General features: G+C 36.4%; 1 protein-coding gene across 1 annotated transcript in view; it reads left to right on the forward strand.

Moving 5' to 3' along the window:
- Window positions 1–22,579, forward strand: part of LOC150093745 (dynamin-1-like) — a 124,190-nt gene that overhangs the window by 34,851 nt on the left and 66,760 nt on the right. The window contains exons 7-8 of the mRNA XM_090412968.1: window positions 5,894–6,002; window positions 13,365–13,562. Of these exons, the coding sequence (XP_090269094.1) occupies window positions 5,894–6,002; window positions 13,365–13,562 (307 nt within the window). The remainder of the gene's footprint in view (window positions 1–5,893; window positions 6,003–13,364; window positions 13,563–22,579) is intronic.

The raw sequence follows: 22,579 nt of genomic DNA on the forward strand, positions 1-22,579 counted from the left end.
AATAATATGGTATTTGCCACCCCTACTACTATTTAGATAGTAGTAGGGTGGCCTCTTTTGCAAATAGTCACTTGGGAGAAGGAGGAATACTTCATGTAATGCTGAATCCATCGGGGTCTGGAGGGGATAATGAGAGGTATAGTCACAATACTAATGCCAGGAGTATCTGGAATAAAGGAGATGAATTGGTGCTGATAGCATCAGCCTGTCCAAAGATTATTGGGATCTCTGAGACATGGTTGACAGAACATGATATAAACTGACAGGAATAAAAGTAGCATTTTTCAACAGGATAGGAAAGGCAAATGCAGTAGTGGAGTATTGCTTATGATAAGTGATGAGTTATAGCTTCTCAGAGTGGAGGATTTGGAGAGCAATGGCACTAATAGTTTTGAAAGCATATGGTGTGAAATAGAGGTAGGTAGGACAGGATATTTAGTGGAGTGTTGCTAGGAGAAGCATAGAGGATGAAGAGGAGTTGTTTAGAGGAGCATAGAGGATGAAGAGGAGTTGTATAGAGGAACATAGAGGATGAAGAGTAGGAGATGTTTAGGCAGTTGAGTTTGGTGAGTGCAAAAAGAATGATTGCTATGAGAAATTTTAACTACAGCAGTATAAATTGGGAAGAAGAAACTGCATGTAGTAGTAAGGGAATGGAATTTCTGGAATTCTTGAGGGACAAATGTCTTAGGCAACATGTACTAGAAGGAAAATGAGGTTCAAGTGTTTTAAATTTGATGATAGTAGCATCAGATCTGATTATAACTGAGATGGCATCTCTGCCTTCCAGACATGCAGAAGTATCAAACAGAAAGTAATGTTCCACATACATTACATAAGATAGGTGATTATATAGTCTTAGATATCAGCTTAGGGCAGTTCTATGGATGGAGGAATGATGGATCATCAGTGCTTGGGAACTTGTGAAGGAATATTTATTAGCAGCAATAGCAAGTTGAAGAAGAGAATACAATTTGTTGTAAAGTGGATGACAAACAATATCAAACAGGAACTGCATTTAAAAAAGAGGTTATCTATCCTATCCATCTAGGATGGGTTGAGTCCCCTCCTAATGAGGGGTTACTGCCGTATTAATGCAGCCAGATCACCACTCCTCTGCTGCATTCCCTAAGGGTGATATTCATGACTGTATACGTGTGTGTTCACGGGGCTGGTTTGCCTGTTTGTGGGATGAAAAACCCCAGATAAAGTGGGGGGGGAAAACCAGCTAACTTGGCTATGGCTGAGGAAGATCCTTAAGGCCCTCACATCATCAACGGGAATCAAACCTAGGACACTCCTTCGCCAGGCATTTGGTTGCGAAGCACATAGCCACTAGGCTAACCACACGGACTAAAAAAAAATAGGTTATGGATGAGATATAAGGAGAGGGTTGGAGATCAGATGCATGAAAAATATAAGACTCAAGTCAGGAGAGTGACTGGTATGGTGAGGAAGGCAAAACTGGAATATGAGAAGAGATTGGCCTGAGATCCAAAGAAAGTCCTAAGGAATTCTTTTGTTATGTGGCCAGTATGAGGAGAAATGATTGTGAAAAAATGACATTGTTGGATAAAAATGGGAATAGAGTGATGCAAAGGGGACATAGTGAAGTTGTTCGATGAACACTTTATTGAAATATTTCATCTTGGAGAAGTAGGTTTTAATACTAGAGGGATAGGGCAGGTTTGAGATTTAGAAGTGCAAGAAGAGAGTGTCTTTCAAATACAGTAGTCTGGTTGTTAATAAAGCAATGGAACTGGTTGGGATTTTGCCACGAGTTTTGTGAGAATGGGCTAACGAACTGACAGCTCCATTGGCCTAGATTTTCACTGAAAGCTTGACCATGGGAATGTTGTCCAAGGAGTGGAAGGAGGGTAAGATAGTGCCATTGCATAAGGGTCATATCAGACTAGAATTGTCAAACTATACACAAGTTTATATTATCAGGAGTATTCATAAGTCTATAGACTTATGAATACTCCTGAGGTTTCTCTATATAACTATAAATTCACACGTATACCACAGTAATTAACTTTTTAATAATATGTAACTATTGGACTGTCATTAAATTCAATCAAACAAATTTAATAATTGCATTTAATTATAGCAGAATAATTTTTAATCCTTAAACGTGCTACTGTATACATAGAGGAATTCCAATGTAAGCATGTGCACTAATGAATCTTTTTGAATGTAATTCCTATTGTTGTTTAACATGTACTGATGATGTCTTATGATGCTTCAGACAAAAATATTTACATATTATTAAAAAGTTAATTACTATAGCATACATGTTAATTTATGGGAATAGAGTAATGCAAAGGGGACATAGTGAAGTTGTTCGATGAACAATTATAGTTACAGATAAGTTTGTATTTCATAGTTAAGGTTTTGGAGAAATTGGTGAGAGATCATTTACAGTATTGGACAGATGAGGGCAATGTTATTTGGGAGAGTCAACATGGATTTGTTAAGGCATGCTCTTGTTTTAGTAATATGATTGCCTTTTATAATAAAGTGACAAGAGCAGTTGATGAGAGAGAAGCATATTCTGCCATTTTTGGGGGAATTTTTCAAAGGCATTTGACAGGGTACCACATGATAAGCTGATATTTAAGTTGCAGCACATGGGTATGTATGTATGTATGTCAGGTTAGTGAAGGATTTGGGATTGGCTATCTGATAAGTATCAGAGAGTTGTATATGAGGGAACAGTATCAAGGAAGCATAAAGTAACATGTGGGGGAAGGTCCCACAGGGCTCAGTACTGGGGCCTGTATTGTTCAACCTTTATATCAATAATATTGTCAATGAATTGCAAGGAGCTATTCAGTTGCTTTCAGATGATATGAAGCTGGGAAGGGTTATTAGTAATAATGCAGATGTGGTAGCTCTGTAAGAGGATTTGAATAAACTGGACAGATGGCAAATGAATTAGGGTTTCAGTTTAATTCAGCTAAATGTAAAGTCTTGAAGTTTGGGATACATTGATGGGAGGCTGCATACTCTGTTGGAAGAACTGTACCGGAGAAAGTGGGGGAAGCAAGGGATCAGGGGTGATGATTGATAGAAACCTGAAATTCAGGGAGCATATTGCAAAGGTAGTGAAGGTAACCCAGAGGATTGCTGTAATATTGAGAAGGATGCTGACCTAATGAGATAAAAGAGTTGTCATTCCATTGTATAAAACCCTAATCAGACCACACCTGGACTATTGTGCTCAAATTTGGTCCCAAGGATTTGAAGGAGATAAATTAACCATGAAAGAGTGCATAGGTGGATAATAAAGATGATATCAGTCCTGTGTACGATGTTAGTTATGAGGGTAGGCTGAAAGAATGTGGACTGCAAAGTTTGGTAGATAGAAGAAGGAGAATTGATGTGATTGAGACTTTTAAACTGTTAAGAGGTAGTTATAGGGTTACTGGAGAGTTCTTTCATTTGGTGGAATGGGAGGAAGGAGTGAGTAGTACAAGGGGCTATAACTAGAAGTTACAAAAGGAAGTTGGGAGCAAGAGGGTAAGGAGTAGTTTCTTTGCATGTAGGGTGGTTGAATCATGGAATGCATTGCCTGATAGCGTGATGAGAGCTGATGAGTGATGGTCGTTGAGTTCAAGGAATAGTATGATAGACTTTGTTTTCTAGCATGTGCCTCCCACGATGAGTCTTGTGACTTTATTGAGGCTTGAATCATAATAATAATAAATCTAATGTTAGTATAGGATATATTATGCTCACTTCTTTATTGTATGCAGGTTATTCTATTATTATTATTCTTATTATTATTATTTAGGCCTCCATTCTATCTTCTTAAATAAATCTGCTACAAGTCTTCAAGCCAAATTAAAGAATTGCTGTGATCAGTTGGGTAATTAAAAAGGCAAAAACTGCAAAAATAGGGCTAAACCTACAGCTTATTGGCTGGAGAGGAGAGACACCATCCACTCTGTGAACCAGACCAGTGGAAATAAATAGATGACATCAGTGGCAGAAACAGTGCTTTTTTTTTTAGATGATAAACAAGAATATGGTGTACCGGTAACTTTATTAATATTGACACTTGACATACTGATGCAGTATAGTTTTCATTTTCAACTTGTCCTTCTAGCAATGGATGCATATTAGCACCTATCGTGTTACAAAACAAATGCTGGCTGGGCTGAACCATATTAAAAGTTTGACATTTTTAATATTTAAGATTTTTTTTTCCTCAGCCTATATCTTCTCTACTGTTGGGTAAAGGCCTTTCCCAATGCAGGAGGGTTCGATCTACTTCTGCCATGTGACCCATTCCATCTTGGGAGAGTGTTGTGTGAATAATAAAGTTGTATGAAGGTGAAAGACAATCACAAACATCCATGTCCATGGTAGGATTCATCCCTGCATCCTTTTGGCTGGAGAGTGGATATGCTAACCACCCAGCCAACTAGGCCAGCATGTTTAAGAATACTGACAGGAAATTAGTAATGACATAATAATTGCACCATCATTCATTCTATTCTCACTATAGCAGACACACCGTTATAATAAGCTCAGTCATTATAACAAACTTTTGAAAGTTCCAACCAGAACTCCATAAGCACAATACTATACTATGCCAAAGGAAATTCAATATAGCAAACAATTCAGAAAGTAACACGATTGCTGCAGTGAGAGTTTGACTGTAGTATCTGGTACACCTTTTGAAGGGTATATGACGATAACAATGTGGTAGGTGTTATATAATTTCCTGTGTAATGATCACATAACCTCCGTAACACAATTAGAAGAATGACAGGGCATTGCAACTGGAAAAGACCTAAGTTTGATTCTCGTCATGATGAGAGAAATTTTTTTATGGAATTTTTCACTTGAAGGATAGTTAGCTGATCTCGTACAGAGGTAGTGAGGCTTTTCATTTCTAGTTTTTAACCACATATAGACAAATTGGCCAGACAAAACAGACAAAAAATAGTACTGGGCAGTAGATGGCACCATATGTAGATGTTGGGTAGTGCTGTTGTTTAGATGGAGGATTAAGTAGTAGAGATGGTGGGCTGCATGCCTCCTTTGATGAGTCCTTGTACTCTTAGCAGTGTTGCACATTACTACTATTACTATTAATAATATTCTACAAAATAGTTTCCATTTGAGATATAATTATGAGAAATATTTTTACAAGTCAGCAAAAGCACGAATTTCAAAATATTATGTTCAGTCAGCTCTCATAAATTTTATATACAACTGATGGTAGTGAATTGCCTTCAGAACAGCATTGTGCCTTTGGAGATTAGATTGAGACCATAGTGATTCGTTGTAATGGTGCTTGCTATAGTGAGAGTCAATTGTACATATACAGTTGTTTATTATTTTAACGGTATAATAGAACACAGAAACTAAGTAAATAATTAATTTATTAACTTGATGCTGATATTTCGCTGGTATTATAACCAGCATCTTCAGAGCACAAAAACACTGTTTGTTTTTGTGCTCTGAAGATGCTGGTTATAATACCAGCGAAATATCAGCATCAAGTTAATAAATTAATTATTTACTTAGTTTCTGTGTTCTATTATACCGTTAAAATAATAAACAACATGTTTGACGAACACATAAGTCTGTCCACATGTACATATACAGTGCTGATGCATGTAAGATGAAGGCTATGATCTCAGTTCTGCAACTGAGTTGTGTAATTTTAATTAGTTTGTTATGTCTACTCTGCTATTGTATTGTGTTTGTTATTAATGTGCCATGGCAAAAAAAATTAAAATCACTTTCAACGTGTAGAAAATCTGGTTAAAATTAAGTTAGTTGTAACTTTTTTGTACATACTCTATATTAGTTTATAATCATTATCATCTTTTATCTAGGGTATTTATTATAGTCTAACAAGTTGTTATTTTTGAAGGACACATAGGGGTAATAAACAGGAGTCAGAAGGATATAGATGATGGCAGAGATATTAATTATGCTCTGGAGAAAGAAGAAAATTTTTTCAGTAGTAATCCAAATTACAGGTAGGGATATATATATATATATATATATATATATATATATATATATATATATATATATATATATATATATATATATATATATATACAATATTAATTATGCTCTGGAGAAAGAAGAAAAATTTTTCAGTATACGATATTAATTATGCTCTGGAGAAAGAAGAAAAATTTTTCAGTAGTAATTCAAATCACAGATAATTATATATGTAAAAGAATATAGGTTTTAAATTTCTTCATTTTAGTAATGAATTTATAATCTTCTTTATAGAAATATCTTTTCATTTATTCTTAGCATTACTTTTGAGTTATCTGAATAATTTCCATTTTTTTTTTTTAATTATACCGTGTTTCAAAGAAATTACATGTATATTGTTAAAGCAACATTACAAATCTTTTATTACTAGTTTAGTGCAGAGTTTCTGCAGTGAGTAGAATTTTTTTTTTTTAATTTTTTTATAAATATTTTTGGTAGATCATGAGAATAATATTGAGTAATATATACCTTCCCTGCTTGATTCTTTCAATATTACTATAGCTCAGTGATTAACAACAACCCCCCCAAGGGATGGGGAGAAAGAGGAGAAACCCCATACAAATAAATAAATCTATGTTCCATAATCCTGATATCAACTTTTTAACTCTTCTGTACAGTATTTCCACAGCATCTTTATTCCCTTCGAACCAGGGGTGCACCAGCCATATGGGCAATGTGTGCAATGCACACAGGTGCCAGGATAGTAAAGGTGCCAAAGAGGAGGAAATACTTTAAAAAAAACGTTTTTTTAAAGTGATTTTTTTATTGCAGGGGGGGATAGGGAGGGACCAACTAAAGTTTTGCACACAGGTGCCAGACACTACTGGCGTGCTACTGGGTATAGGGGCGCCAACTAAAATTTTGCACACGGGCGCTGGACACTACTGGCACGTCCCTGCTTGGAACCCACGATACCATACTGTGTAGGTAAGGATACTGTATACAGTAGTCCAGGTGCAGTCATGTCAAGAAGCCTTATAAAGAGGCACAATGACTTCTGCATCCTAACATGTCAAGTTTGTTTCAACATTGCAGTTATCCTCTGAGTTGCATTTGCAATTTTTGCAATGTGACCCTTGAACTTATATTCCCTGTCTACCATAACTCCAAGACCTCTAGCTTCATCAATTATCCCAACCATAATTCCACCAATATGATATGCCATTGGATATCGCATCACACCCAAATGCATAACTTTTATGTACTGACACTGAAATGATAGCCATTATCATTTGCCCACATTTTCAGCCTATTCAAATCACCCAGTAAACTTCATATATCAGTAGAATTTCTGATTGCTCTGCCTATCTTTGCATCATCAGCAAACAACTGAAGATCAGTCACTTGTCAGGCTCCTCCCAGTACCATTAATATATATGTTAGGCTGTTCAATAAGTAATAAGACTATATTTATACAGAAAACAGATTACTTTTAATTGTCATCATTTACATGATCTTTTTCGAAGTAACTACTGCGAGACGCGATGCATTTGTCCCAACGTTGCGTCCACTTCTTAAACACATGTGAAAGTCCATTTTTTGAGAGTTCTTTCAAAACTGCTTCCGCAGCTTTTACACATGCTTTGTTGCTTTCAAAATGGCGGCCTCTTTGTGGTTTCTTGAGCTGAGGAAACAGCCAGAAATCGCACGGTGTGAGATCAGGACTGTATGGAGGGTGTGGTAGGATATCTGTGTTGTTCTTCTGCAAAATGTCCACTACACAACCAGTAATATGTGGCCTTGCATTATCGTGGTGCAATAAGAAGCCATTCTTCAGCAGTGGATGCTTCCTTTTGATGTGCTTGATGATAATCGCTGCTGTGTTGATCATTGTCTCTGTGATGGACGTTGAAGGTCTTCCCTTACGTTCAAGATCTTCCACATTTTGCCTTCCTTCCTTAAAAGTTTTATGCCAGCGAAAAACACTTGCCCTCGACATTGCTTCATCGTGGAAAGCTTCGTGTATCATACTAAAAGTGTCGAATGCTGATTTTTGCAAACACACACAAAATTTAATCGCATAACGCTGTTCCAAGGACACTTCCATTTCGAAGACTGGTCACGCCTCGTAGGCGCGCTGAAACAAGCTTGCATTTAGTCACGTGACACTCTGGCATATCAGCCCGCATACGCCATCTATCTCTTTTGTTAATACAGACAGCAACATTTCTTTATTCCACAGAAATTAATATTGTGATGAGTGGTTTCGCCACAGTAAAATTAGTCTTATTACTTATTGAACAGCCCACGTAGAATAAACAATAGTAGGATTATATAGGATAATGGGTGGTGAGAACGAGAGGTCATCCCCGGAAACTATGCAAAGGTTATGCGAGTAATGAATCAGAAAGGAGAGTTTTTACTTGACATGTGGTTAATAAGTGGAATGTATTGCCAGAGTGGGTATTGAGTGCTCCAACACTGATGTATTCAAGACAAGGTATGATAATTATTGTGGTATGTAAGTGTTTGGTTTCCAACAATGAGCCTTCGAATCCACAGAAGCTGGAAGTTGTACTAATACCAATGGTCCAAGGAATGATCCCTAGAACATACCACTGGTCACCTTAAATCTGGCAGATCACATCCTCATATACCACTTTCTGATATTTATATATTAGCTACTCACTTATCCAAGCCTATAGCTTATATTCCAATCCCACATTCTCTAGCTTATACAACAGCCTTTCATGTGGTATCCTATCAGGTGCCTCAGCAAAGTTCAAGAATATCATGATGTATCTCTTCCCTTTATACAGTTCAGCCTTAACATTATTATTAAATTAGAGCAACTTGCTTAGAAATGATCACCTTTCAGTAAACTATGTGCTTCTTTATCAACCCATTTCTGGATATGTTCTTACCAATTCTCTAAAATTTTTCAATGATTCAAGAGATACTGATAAGCCAGTAGTTGGACATATCCATCTTTGCACCCATTTGTCCATTGTAGGGTAACACTCTGCACTTTTTACATATACCAGATTGATAGATTTTGTTGAGGTGGGCATTATTATAAAATTAGAATTCAGGATTCTAACTTCTGACACATGGGTACACACGGGTGCATTCAGTAAAGTTATTGTTCTGCATTCATTCATTCTTTCTTTCTTTTACTTGCAGCATAACAATAACATTCTTTGAGGTTGATTTTAGCCTGTACTGCTAATTTTTTTTCATATTCCAACTTAGCTTTCTTTATAACAATCATAACTTTTCTGGCCTCTGCTTCATATATATTTCATAACTCCTCTCAGTTTTATTCGCACGATATTCCTTTCTTCTTCATGATCTTCTTCTGATGGATCTCTTGCTTAATCAGGTTGCACATCCATTTCACTTCCATCCTATTTGTTCTTCAAACTCTAGGGATACATTCAAATACTGCATTATTTAAGCATCTTTTCAAAGCTTCCCATGTGTACTGCTGATATTCTTTCCATTAAACAACTGATACAATGGAACTAAAGATAGCATTATTCTCAGATTGTCTTAATTTCTGGCTTCATAGTCTAGCATATAACCTGTTATGATTGGAATATCCATTTCGCTACTTCCCAGGTAAGTACAGCATGATCACCAGCACCAGCTGATGACAAAACAGTAACATCCTTAACTGAGACATCTGCTGATGTTATGAACAAATCTAACACTCTTTTCCCTCAAGATGCTTTTTTTTTAAATTCTGCTTGAAGATTTGTCTCACAGCAGCTCAATAATTAAATTAAAGATGCCAAGAAATTATATTCTTGGTTTTGCTGAAGTGATTTCCACAAAGTTGGGGTCATTGAAGTGGATGTTTTTCCCTGGGATATGAGTGGCTCTGCTTGATGGTGGTGGTCCTGCCATTGGGCAGAGCCACTGCTGAAGATTCTTGGTGTTGGGTGGGCTGTCATTGAATGGAACCACTGTGGACCTGTCACTGAGTTATGAGTTAAATGATCCTTTAAGTCACTCGCCTGAGTTTTTTGGAGAATTCCCTTTACTTATATAGTGGAATGTGAGCAGTTGTAGAATATCCTCTGAGGGCTCTGCTTGGTGGCAGGGTGAGTCTCTCACTGAGTAGAATCACTGCTGAGTAATGAGTTAAATCATTTGGGTCACTCTGTTGTGTGATCTGAGAGATTCCACAAGTTTTGAGAGTGGTATCCTGCACATGAACATACCTCAATGAAGGTTAAAACCAGTCAGGGTAGTGGTTCTTCCCATAATTCTTAGTTATGCACACCCAAAGGATGTGAGTTTTGCATGATAGGATACCAAGGCAATTAATATGAAGTCAGCCTCTGTATACAACAGTGGCGGCCAGTGAAATTTTAAATGGAGGTGCTGCCTATGCAAATTTTAAAAAAAAATTCTTTTTTTCCTAATTAGTAACCAATTTATTAATAAATTGGTTACTAATTAGAAATTTTTTTCCTAATCAGTAACCAATTTATTAATAAATTAATATTAATAATAATTATTAATAAAATTAATAATTATTAATAAATATTAATAAAATTAATAATAATTTATTAATAAATTGGTTACTGATTAGGAAAAAAAGAATTTTTTTTTTTAATTTTGTATAGGCAGCACCCCCACTTAAAATTTCACTGGCTGCCACTGGTATACAAGTAACTTAGTCGTGAGGATATTTTACATACAAATTTTATTTGCTTTCACTTGGATAAAGGATAAACCAAGAATATAATTTCTTGGCATCTTTAATTTAATTTATAAACCAAGTGAAAAAACTTTCAACAACGACTCAATAAATTCTTGATTCTTGTTATGAGTTTTACTATGTTACCCATTCAATGTCTGGATAATTTAAGTCATCCATACTAATTACTCTTTTAGTACTCAAGGTCACTTGGCAATGCATTTCTTCGTTCTTGGCAGTAACTGAACCCCAATAACTGAACTTCAAGTCTATATCAACACTCTACCATAAATTTCATTCTGTTAGCTGCCACTTCACACCAGATAGGCTCAAACTCACTGCTGCATGGAACATTATTAGCATAATTGCATTCCTGATTTTCTTCCTTAATTGGACTTGAGTCCAGTTTTAGGAAGAATCCTGGTGATGGATTTCCTTAACTGGACTCAAGTCTTGACTACTGTACACAGATTTGTTCTCCTGGGTTTCTTGGGAATCAAGAGGTGGTGGAGATGATTCAGAGTTCAGTTGGCAGGCAGAAGTGAGAAGACATGACAGAAACTTATAAGTTACTAAAGGGATTCTATAAGATTGATACAAAATAATTTTTCAATGTACTATGAATAGAGAGAGAGAGAAAGAAAGAACAAGGGGTCACCCCCTGTAAGTTGTGTAAAAGTGGTTAGTAAATGTGCAAACTAGATTTTTTTTTTATTTGGAGAGTGCTGAATGAGTGGAATGAATTGTCAAAAGTAGTTGTGAGTATACCAAAGGTTTTAAGGAATGAGTTTAAAGAACAGTATGAATAATGGGGTAGCATGGATCCAGGGACAAGTGATGGTCTTGAAATTCATACTTCCTCTTGTTATCATTTAGGGAGTGAGAGGTGTGATTGAAGTCTGATTAGCGGAATAATGAATTACTGACCATTTAAAACTATATATTTAGAAATTTATGTTCATTTAATCATACAAATACAACATTTAAATTAAAGACTTAATTTTGTATGTTAGTCAAGTAAATATTAGTTTAATAACCAACGTTTCACTGACTGATATCTGTCAGCATTTTCAAAGGAATACACTCGTAAGCAATAGAAAGTAACAAAAACTAGGAAACTAACCGACAATTCTAAAAATTATATAAAGTTATCACTGTGCATGATACAATGATATAATATGTGTGTCGCAAGCGCAACGTTTTATTTATTGAGATATTTAATGTAATTTTCATGAAAGTTCATTTCTTTTTGGTTAAATGATCTGATTAGAGTTTTCCATATATCTGGTAAGATTAGGCCTTGATTCTTATTTAAGTTACCTGTTGAACGGTAATTCAATTCCTTTGAAAATGCTGACAGATATCAGTCAGTGAAACGTTGGATATTAAACTAATATTTACTTGACTAACATACAAAATTAAGTCTTTAATTTATTAATACTAGTAGTCAAGAAAAAGGTCATAATATAAAATACAATATTTATTTTACAAATGATATTCTATCTGTTTCAATTTAGCTGACTTACTTGAATACAAATTCTACCCTACAGTTCTTCTTTATGAACTAGTCAATAACATCGTCATAAAAAGTTGGTTGTAACTTAATTTTCCCAAGCAACATGCACACGTGTAAAGGCTGGCTGAAGCTCACTGGCTAGAGCTACTTTGACTGCGTATGTCCTGTGTTTAAGCAACAGAGTGAGATAACATGAAGGGAGAGAAAATGGCTATGTGTGTGCATGAAATCACAGCTCTGCAGCGAGGACCTGAAAGCTCCCACAACCAAGCAAGCCAAGGCAGCTTTGACTAGACAAGCAAGCGTCGGCCTTCGAAACACAACACAAAGCTCAATTATTGCCGTGCAAGCATCTTCTGTCTACAAAAATAAAAGCCTAAATGGAATGCTTATAAATGCATGCATTTATTAACAAATAAATATTACTTCTTTCTCAAGTAATGAGCTTGCGCAGCAAGCATGGAGAATTCGCCCCTGCATGGATCTCCCACAATCAGTGTTTGACTGAATGGAGATGCCTGTATATTAATAATAATCTGGAAATCCTGTTCTCAAACTAAGCATGTAATTTTTTTTTCTGAGACATCTACAATAAACAGAATAGTAATCTTGCATTAGGCAACAACCATCATCTACCACTTGAAGACATCACTAACATCCATATCACAGTGTGATTCAAAATCATAGCCTGTAATTAGGAGAACAGAGATTCCATTCACACAGCCCATTAGGTCAGAAATCAGTGGTGGTGGTGATGATAGGATTTTTCATTTAACAATAATATACCAAGAATATTTCCATTATGATTATATTACTTTAAGCAAGAACATCACTCTTTTGCTCTAATTTCTCTACAGCAGCATCAGTGTGAATATGTACAATAATAACTAGAAAACACAAGTGAAAAAATCTACTAAACCCCACCTGAAAACAGTTATTTTTAAAATATATAATAATTCAAAGCTGAGTAACCTAGATGTGTAATACATGTAACATACATGCAGTATGTAGCTCAGTGTTTCTTATAGTTTTTTATAGTTTCTTATAGCTTTTGCTGTTTATGGATTTCTGTTATATTCAGTTACAAAGTTATTGAAATGCAAAGATGCACTTGGAGTTAATATAGATGTATATTATACTGTTTTCATTTTAACTGTTTCATTACAGGCATATGGCTAGTCGCATGGGCACTCCATTCCTTCAGAAAGTTCTTAGTGGACAACTTAAGTTGCACATTAAAGAAAGATTACCTCGCGTTCAAATGGAACTTTATGATAAGTATATGTTAGTGATGAATGAACTTGATGCTATTGACGAGACCAATGAGCATCTGGAAACTCTTGGTGCTGAAAAATATATGATCAAGTAATTCATAGTTCCTTTTCTAATTTAATTTTAAATTCTTAAATTGGTATTTTAAATTGTGCAAACTTTGTATCTGTAAGCAAACAAAGTTTGTGCCTGAAGTATCTATCAGGACCAGAGCAACTCGTGGCAAAAGTGTTATTATTGTGTCGTTTCCTATCCTTATGGGTCCTTTCTTATCTCTATTTCACATATATATCTTACTTCTATCCTTCCCTTATTATTTCCTAGTTATTCACTTCCTATCACTTATTCAATGCTATTTACTATTAACTTCTGTCTCTCTTAAATTACTACTGGCCAAATCCCTGATAAGAGTGAAGCTGTTGTTTTGTGAGACAAAGAAGTGCAAATGGCAGATGCCTATTTCTTTGTCTCAGCACTGGTTCCAACTCCTTATTCAAACTCAGAGAAAATTTATTTTATTAACGCTGCGCCACCCTGAATCCTAGATTATACCAAATAATGTATGATCAAGCAGTCAGAACACAGTCAGCACTCACTCACTCTTCTCAGCTATAATTTTACAACTTGCAGTCATGACCTTATATAGTTTCCCGCCTTTTGTGGTTCGTTATATTTTATGAGCAAGTGCAGTAGGATCTAAGTACAGGCAAGACAATATTTACATTAAAACAAAACATTTTAATTACAAGTAGAATACATATAATACACTTAAAAGCCTTGAATAAATCATTCAACTAAATTTTAGGTACAGCATTAGCACTCTTACATACAGTTAATTATCCCTTTTCATGAATTTCTATCTGAGAAAATAGTTGCTAATATTTAATCACTTAGTCTCATTTCACTACTCTATTCAATCAAATTTTACTCTTAACACTTATCAAATTCTGTTCACAACCTTCTCTAACAATCTTATTCAATTTTACATATATTTCAGACCTAATTATGAACATTTGTAATTCACTCTCTCTCAAGATACATTTATGAGACACTATTATATTTCTTTCTAAATCTATCAGCAACAGTTCAAAGAGTCTCTCTTAGCACATACATTAAAATCTTCTCATTCAATTCCATTAGTTAGTAGACATAAAGTTTTCACCTTACCAATTTGCTGGTATGCTACTTTGGCAACTTCACTTTCTCGTCAGATAACTACCTTATATGACCACTTTACTTCACACTTCCTCGGGATTTTCTTTATGATTTCCCTCTATACTTCATACTGGAATTATTCTGTAGTTTTCCGCTAATACGATCTGCTGGGCTTTTATTCCGACTGACAAGCTCCTTGGTCATTTGGTCGTAACTTCCTCAGACAAAGGAAAACCCACGTGGAGGCTCCATACACATGGAGGTTCACCAACTGGAGGATTCAAGTAAACCCCTCAAAAGCTCAGCCAATGTTATTCTCTAGAAAAAAGGTCTGTATTAAAGAAGACATCCTGCTCTCCGGTCAGAAGATCCCATGGCAATCAGAGACCAAATATCTTGGGGTACTACTGGATAAAAATCTCCTTTTTAACAAGCACATCAAACTTATTGGCTCCACGATATTCAGGGTAATAGCTCAACTCTACTCAATGATCAACTGCAAGAGTAAACTGAACCTACAAAACAGATTACTACTTTACCAGATGGTTATACGACCAGTTATTACCTATGCCTCATGAACATGGAGTCATACTTCACTATCAAACATCTCAGAATTACAAAGAATCCAAAATAAGTGCTTAAGGATGATTCTAGATGTCCCATAGTTTATCAGAAATTCACAGATTCATCGTGAAACTGGCCTTCCATACATCTCCTCCCTTCTTCGCGATCTTGCAGAAAAATTCTTCATCAAGTCAAGTTCACATTCAAACCCGCTGATTGTACAAGCTGTCAATTACAATGAAACAGAGTACTACAAATACAAAAGACCGAAGGCTATTCTACTCCCAGCTGATCATAACTAATGCAACTACCCCCAGAGGGCGAGCATAAAGCTCACAAAACTCCCTTTCCCAAATAACTTCCTTTACAGACAAAGAGGGATATGAAAAGCATTTTTACTTCACCCATCTTGATAGTAGGGTTATGAGTTATGCCTTGGTATCTCACCTCAGGGTCTGGCTCCCACTGATGTGTTTTTGTGCAGAAGTGATCACTTTCTTTGAGGTATGAGAGGCTCGGCTTGGAGTAGGTCTTTTCCTGTCTCTGAGTGGGCCACCACTGCTCTGTCTGGTAGTGGGGTGAGCTTGCCACTAGGTAGAGCCAATGCTGAGAAGGTCTTCTTGGTGACCAGGTTAGCCTGTCACTGAGCAGAACAATGCTGAGTTGGGTGGTCCTTCGGTCACTCGTATTGAGTGGTCTAGGGGATCGCCTAATTTTTAGGGAGGTCTTTACTTAAACACACCTCAATAAAGGTCGAAACTGGTCTGGGTAGTGACCCCTTCTCATAATGCATAGCATTATACATGTCTGCAAGGAGATGTGCTTTGCATTATGGAATACTAAGGTAAGTGAAGTCATACCACCTTTACCACGAGTTGCCCAGTCCTGAAAGATACTTCAAGAGCAAACTTTGTTTGCTTACACTTGGATAATGGATTAAACCAAGTATATAATTTCTTGGTATCTTTAATTTATGCAAACTTTTTTAAACTGTGTAAACTTTGCTTTTAAAATCACTCTGTTTGAAACTTTATTTGATTCATTATTATTCTTATTGTTGGCCTACCACCAGTAGACATGTCAATGGCATATGTGCCACAAATTATCCAATATGTTTTTTATTTCACTCTCCTGTTGAAGTGTCGTATCATATGTTCACTGAGCATTCACAGATACTACATGGTCACTCTGATGCTCAGTTATGTGCCACACCAGGTCTTGCCATATAATCCTGTTGTATGCTTTTCTGGAAGCTTCAACTCTCTGAAGATCAGTCACTCCACACATACCATCCATCCATCTCATTGAGAGTCTACCCCTTCCTCTTTTTTCAGGAACTTTACCTTCTATTACTGTTCTGAGAAGTCCTCCTTCCATCCTTTCAATGTGTCCAAAATATTTTAAATTTCTTCTGTCAATACCCTTGACATTCTACTGATCTTTTCTAACATCCATTCATTTGTACACCTTTCAGTATATGATATCCTCAACATCATTCTGTAACATCACATCTCAAAAGCAGCTATCCTTTTCTTATCTGACTTCTTTAGGTTCCAAGTCTCACATCCATAAGTCGTTGTTGAAAAAACAACTGCATCCAAAATCTTCAACTTTGTTCCCATGGAGATAGATTCATCCTTCCAAATTTTAGACGAGTCTCTGACTGTTGTTTTAGCCATTTATAATCTTCTTCTGATGTCTTCTGAACAGCAATTCTTCAGATTAATAATGGATCCCAGGTATTCAGAACTTGCTGACTTCCTCAGTTCTTTCTCTATTAAGGTACACTTGTTTCTTAAGAGCTTCCCTGTTTGTATTTCCTTTAAGAACTATAATCTTTGTCTAGCTAGGATTGAATTGAAGTCCTCTATTATTACTGATCTTGTTAACTTTATCAAGAATTTGTCCTAGTTCTTTCTTGTCATTACAGAGGAGTATGATATCATTAGCATACCTCAGATTACTGATCAATCTACCACCTATCCTAATTCCTGTCTTGAGCTTATCCAATGCTTCATGCATGATGTCCTCTTCATATATTGCCTAACATCCTTACCTAACTCCTTTTCCAACCTGAAGCCAATCAGTTAATCCAACACCTGTTCTTACTGTGGATTCTTGCTCCCTGTACAAGTTGGCTATCAACCTGAGAGTGTGTTGAAGAAAGCCCATTCTTTCCATTACTTCCCACAGTTTCACATGCTGAACAAAATCAAAGCTTTAGAGTAGTCTAAGAAATACATTACCAGAGGGAGTCTGAATTCTTTATATTTTTCTATGATCTGATCTCTAGTACTCTTACCTTTCCTAAAACCTGTTTGTTCCTCAGGTATCTCTGCCTCAATCGTATTTAGCATGATCTTCAATAAAATTTTGCTTGCATGAGACATTAAACTAATAGTTCTACAGTTCTTGCAAGTTTTCATATCTCCCTTCTTATGTAGTGGTATGAAAACTGACTTCTTCCAGTCTCAATGCCATGATCTTGTCTCTTATATCCTTGTAATCAATCCATGAAACACTCTTATCTCTCCATCCCCTGTTGCCTTAATTAACTCTGCTGGATTCCATCTGCACCTGGAGCCTTCTTGTTGTTAAGCTGCTTAACAACATGAAGTTAACTGCTTAACTACTCTTTCAACTTAATGCCTAAGTGGAGGAGTTCCAAATTGGAATTTTCCTAGTGAGAGGGCTCCTCCAAATTTTCTTTATCCACTCTATTGTACAGTTCCTCACAGTATTCTTTCCCTCTATTTTTGATTTCCAATTCTTCTGTTAATAATGCTTCATTCCTGTCTTTGATGACATTCAATTTGGGCTTAAACTTGTGCTTTAGGTCATAAATGAATAAAACATCCTTTTATAATTGTGCCTCCTCATCTGGAACTCTCTCCCCATTCACATTTATTAGTATAAAACTTTTGCATGTCCTGCTTGATGGCTCTTCTGACTTTTCTATGTAATCTCTTATATTCTTCAGTCCCTGTGTCTCTTTGTTTTTCCAACTGCCTTCTTTTGATTAGTTCCCATGTTGAATCTAATATCCATGGGTCTCTTGATCTTCTTATTGGGCCAAGATACTTCTTGGCTGTATCCTGTATTATCACCTTGACTCCTTCCCAAAGCATTTTTGGTGAGTTCTCCTCATTGGTCTCCAAAAAATCATCCAACTGAGTTGATGTTTCTTCTGTGAATCCACTAGGAATTACTCTAACATCCATTCTAGTGGAATGTGCCTAACTTGGAAGTTTTCGGAGTCTTAGTCTTACTTTGGTTCTTACTAGCTGATGGTCTGTACCAGAATCTGTTCCAGGACAAGTATGTACATCAGAGATGCTTCTCTTCCACCACTGGAGAGCCAGGATGTAATCAGTCTAGTGCCTTGACTTATTGATGTTAGATATTCAAGTATAGATCCATTGTGGATGTTTTTGGAAGCAGATACGGTAATAACTAATCTGTTAGCATGTGCAAATTCCAACAGTCTTTCACCATAGTATTACGTTCACCCAGACCAGGCATGTCACACTCCAGCCTGACTCTCATATTCTTTCCCATGAAAGATGTAAAGTATGTCTCCTTGGTAGGCAGTCCCAAACAGTCTGTAAGTTTTCATAGAATTCCTCACTCTCCTCATCAGGCCTATCTGTGTGGGGGTGCCTAAACTACCACAATTGATACATTGGTAGGCTGAGCCTTAAGTCTAATAGAAAGTATCCTTTCATTAACAGGGTTATAACCAAGAAGGCTTCTTGCCTGAGCTGTCTTCAGTATCACAGCTACCCCATGATGCTTTGCGTCATCACCTCAGTAAACAACTAGCTTACCATCCTGTCTTTTGAAGTGACCTGCTCCATTCCATCTGGTCTCTGTAATTCCCAGGATGTCAATTTTATACCTATCCATCTCTTTACAGACAATCTCAGGAGTACCCATCTGTAGACCCTGAGCATTTCATGTGGCTATGTAAAATCCCCTTATATGGTTAATCCTATACTTTCTGTGTTCCTCATTCACAATATCACTGACTTTTATTGGAGACAGTAATATACTTCTGAAACAGGACCCTCTGCCTAAGCCCTGAATGTGACTCTGATTATTCTGTGCAGCATGAGATGTATTATAAGGCACAATCATATTAGCATTTTGGAGTGAAGTCACTGCAAGAAGAAAGTGGTAGGGTTGCAGAAGTTCTTTCCACATAAAATGAGATGAAATAGCAAAATAAGAAAGATTCACTCCTAGCCCTTGAATACTCTAATAGCATTTAGGGAAAGGAGCAAGAAGAAAAGAAAGAAGGAAAGAATAAAGGGGAGGGACCAGTCTACAGATAATATGACAGATGTACATTGCATTAAGTAAGGCATGGTCCAGCATCAGGTACCTCGGGTTTTCCCCACCCATACTCACTAAAGTGAGCCCTTGAGGAATGTTGAAGTGTACCAAGATGTATATGAAACTAGCAGAAGTTTAAACTCAATAAAATAATTGATCAACAAAGAGTTTATATGTGGAATTTATACTGGATTTAAATGCTTAACATATTCAGAATCTAGTTTCTGCCTGACATGTATGTTCTTCTATGACTGCCACCACCGCCAAGTGAGTGTATTTGAGAATAAGAGTGAGAGTAGTTGTGAAATATGTAAAGCATAGGCCAGAAAAGTAATGAGTATTGTGTGGAAAGCTAAATCACAGTATGAAAAAAATAAAGAAGGCTATGCAGGACAAAGGAAATCCAAAACAATTTTATTGTTATGCCACAAATAAAAGAAAGATGACCATGGAAGAATAACTTTACTGAATGTAGATAATACTCTATTGTCAGAAGCTAATGAGATTGTTCAGTTAAGGAGTGCCTACTTTGCTAAGATGTATCAACCCCCAGATATGTGTAACATGGTGCACAGTGCTACTACTACATTGGATGAAAAGCTAGAAGTACATGAGAATGAATCTGAAGAGCTTTTGCATAACCTGGATAAGAATTCAGCAATAGGGGCAGGTTCATATTAGCACATATGCTACAGACATGTTCTGCCAAATTGACTAGGACTTGGACATGCTTGTATAACTTGAGTCTCAGTTAAAGAAAGGTACCACAGGAATGGAGAGAATGTATGATAATTCTGTTGTACAAGGGTGGCAAAAAAATCAGTGTGTCTAACTACTGACCTATCACTATCTCTGGTGTGGTGGTGATTTTAGAGAAGTTGGTAAGAAATTGCATACAAAAATGGGTAGACAGACAAGGATTACTTTACAAAAAGACAGCATGGGTTTACTAAAGGGATATCATTTTTGAGCATTTACTCATATTTTATAATAATGTTATGGATAAGTTGGATAAAGGAAATGAATACACTATCATCCATGACTATGAATGATTGGATTACCAAGTAATCCAATAAGCTGTTTAGCCATTTTTGCAATATGCCCTCTAAACTACGTATCCACTAACACCCCCAAATTCCTCGCTTGTCAATTTCTTGGAGTACAGTTCCATCAATGTGGCACATGGCTGGCAATCTTTTCACCATAAAATGCATAACCCTACACTTTGCCACATTAAACTGACATCCATTCTCCATTGCCCAGATAGCCAGTGTATCCAAATCGTTCTGCAAAATTTTAACATCATCCACATTAATTATTACTCTACCCAATTTTGCATTATTGGCAAACAACCGAATAGTTCCTCTATTCTCTATTCTGGATGGACTCTATTCTGGAATAAGATATCTCTCCATCAACCACCCTCTTATTCACTTTACTAATTTTTTATCCATTCCCCTGTGCTGCAATTTACTGATTAGAATTCCACGTGGTATCCTGTCAAATGCTTTTGAAAAGTACAGTAGTATCGCTGTAAACCTTTATGTAACTCAGCTGTCAGTGTATTATAAAACGTGATCAAGTTACTCACGACCTATGCTTCACAAAACCATGTCCCCCCCCCCCCTATATAGTATCCCATTTTTGTCTATCCATTCCTGTATTTTGGTCTCAAACAACTTCTCCAGAACCCTTGACTATTACTCCTGATATGCTGATTGGTCGGTTATTTGCTACCTTATTCTTGGAGTTTTCTTTATGCAATGGAACTATTTTCCCCTCTTTCCACTGTGGAACAAATCCAGAGCTGAGATGTCGATTAAATAACATGGTCAAAGGCACTGCCAATTCCGTAGCACCTTCTTGTAAAACTTGTGAGCTAATATACCATCTAATTGCATAGCTGAATTCACATAAGGTTCTGTAAAATGCTATGCATCTCCAGTTCATTACCTCAGCTTCCAAATAACCTGTTGTCTCACTCCCTTTCCTGCAATATCTGTCACCTGATTCAGTTACTTTCCTACTATTGGCATTCATTAACATCATTCTGCAATAAACATTCTTCCTTTTACTTGCAACATACTGAAAGAACTCTTCGGGAACTACACTGCTAATTTTGTTTCATACTCTACCTTTCTGACCACACTGGTTACCATTCTAGCTGCTTTGTACTGTTCATATGCCTGCTGGTCACCTTTCTCCTTTGATTCCCTACACGATTTTTTTTTTTTATTATTTTGTAACTTAAGCTTAATGATGGTATTCATCCATTTAACTCCCATTTGATTTATTCTCTTGACTCTAGGTATGCAGTCTGCTGTTACTTCCCACAAACAGTTCTTTGCCACTTTCCATGCACTATCAAGATCCCTTACAGTTTCACATGCCATGCACTGATCCAAGCAATCTCTCCAAGCACACTGATCCAAGCAATCAATCCAAGCACACTCAAAACAAAATCTTGACTCTTCTGTTGCTGGTTTTTGTCCCCTGCCAAAATGTGGAACCTTGTAGTATGTTTATGGAGATTGAGGGGATGCACACTAGAGCAGAAAAATAAAGAAAGAGGAATGGATAAAAGAAAGTATCAAAAGTATTATTCAAGATGATTTGAGTGTTAAAAATGTAATATGATTCAGTGGAAGTTTTTTTGACAGTTTTATGGGTCGTTTTGTTTTGCTTATTGAATTGGCTTTTAGTAGTTTAATAGCAATCATTTGCTATCAACAATAATATTCAGGCAAATCAAGAAATAATAGCAAAAGGACAAGAGTGCTGCTGATGATAGCAGGAGAATTATGTCCACATAAGGCAGACAGGAAAATAGTGGCAGTGGTTATGAGACAGTGTGGTAATGTGGAGGTTGACAGGAAGACGTATTTAGTTGGATGTTGCAGTAAGCCTAGGAATGTGGAAAGTGATAAAGAAATGTATAAACAACTTGGATTAGTGAACAAAGTAAGGGTAATTATCGTGGATGATTTTAAATTATGATGGTATAGATTGGAATGAAGAGATAGCATTTGGGAATAAGGAAAATTATATAAATAATA

Source organism: Typopeltis vanoorti, chromosome 23 (assembly GCF_054136105.1).
Source record: "Typopeltis vanoorti isolate ZY-2024b chromosome 23, IOZ_Tvanoo_1.0, whole genome shotgun sequence".
Classification (NCBI taxonomy): domain Eukaryota; kingdom Metazoa; phylum Arthropoda; class Arachnida; order Uropygi; family Thelyphonidae; genus Typopeltis; species Typopeltis vanoorti.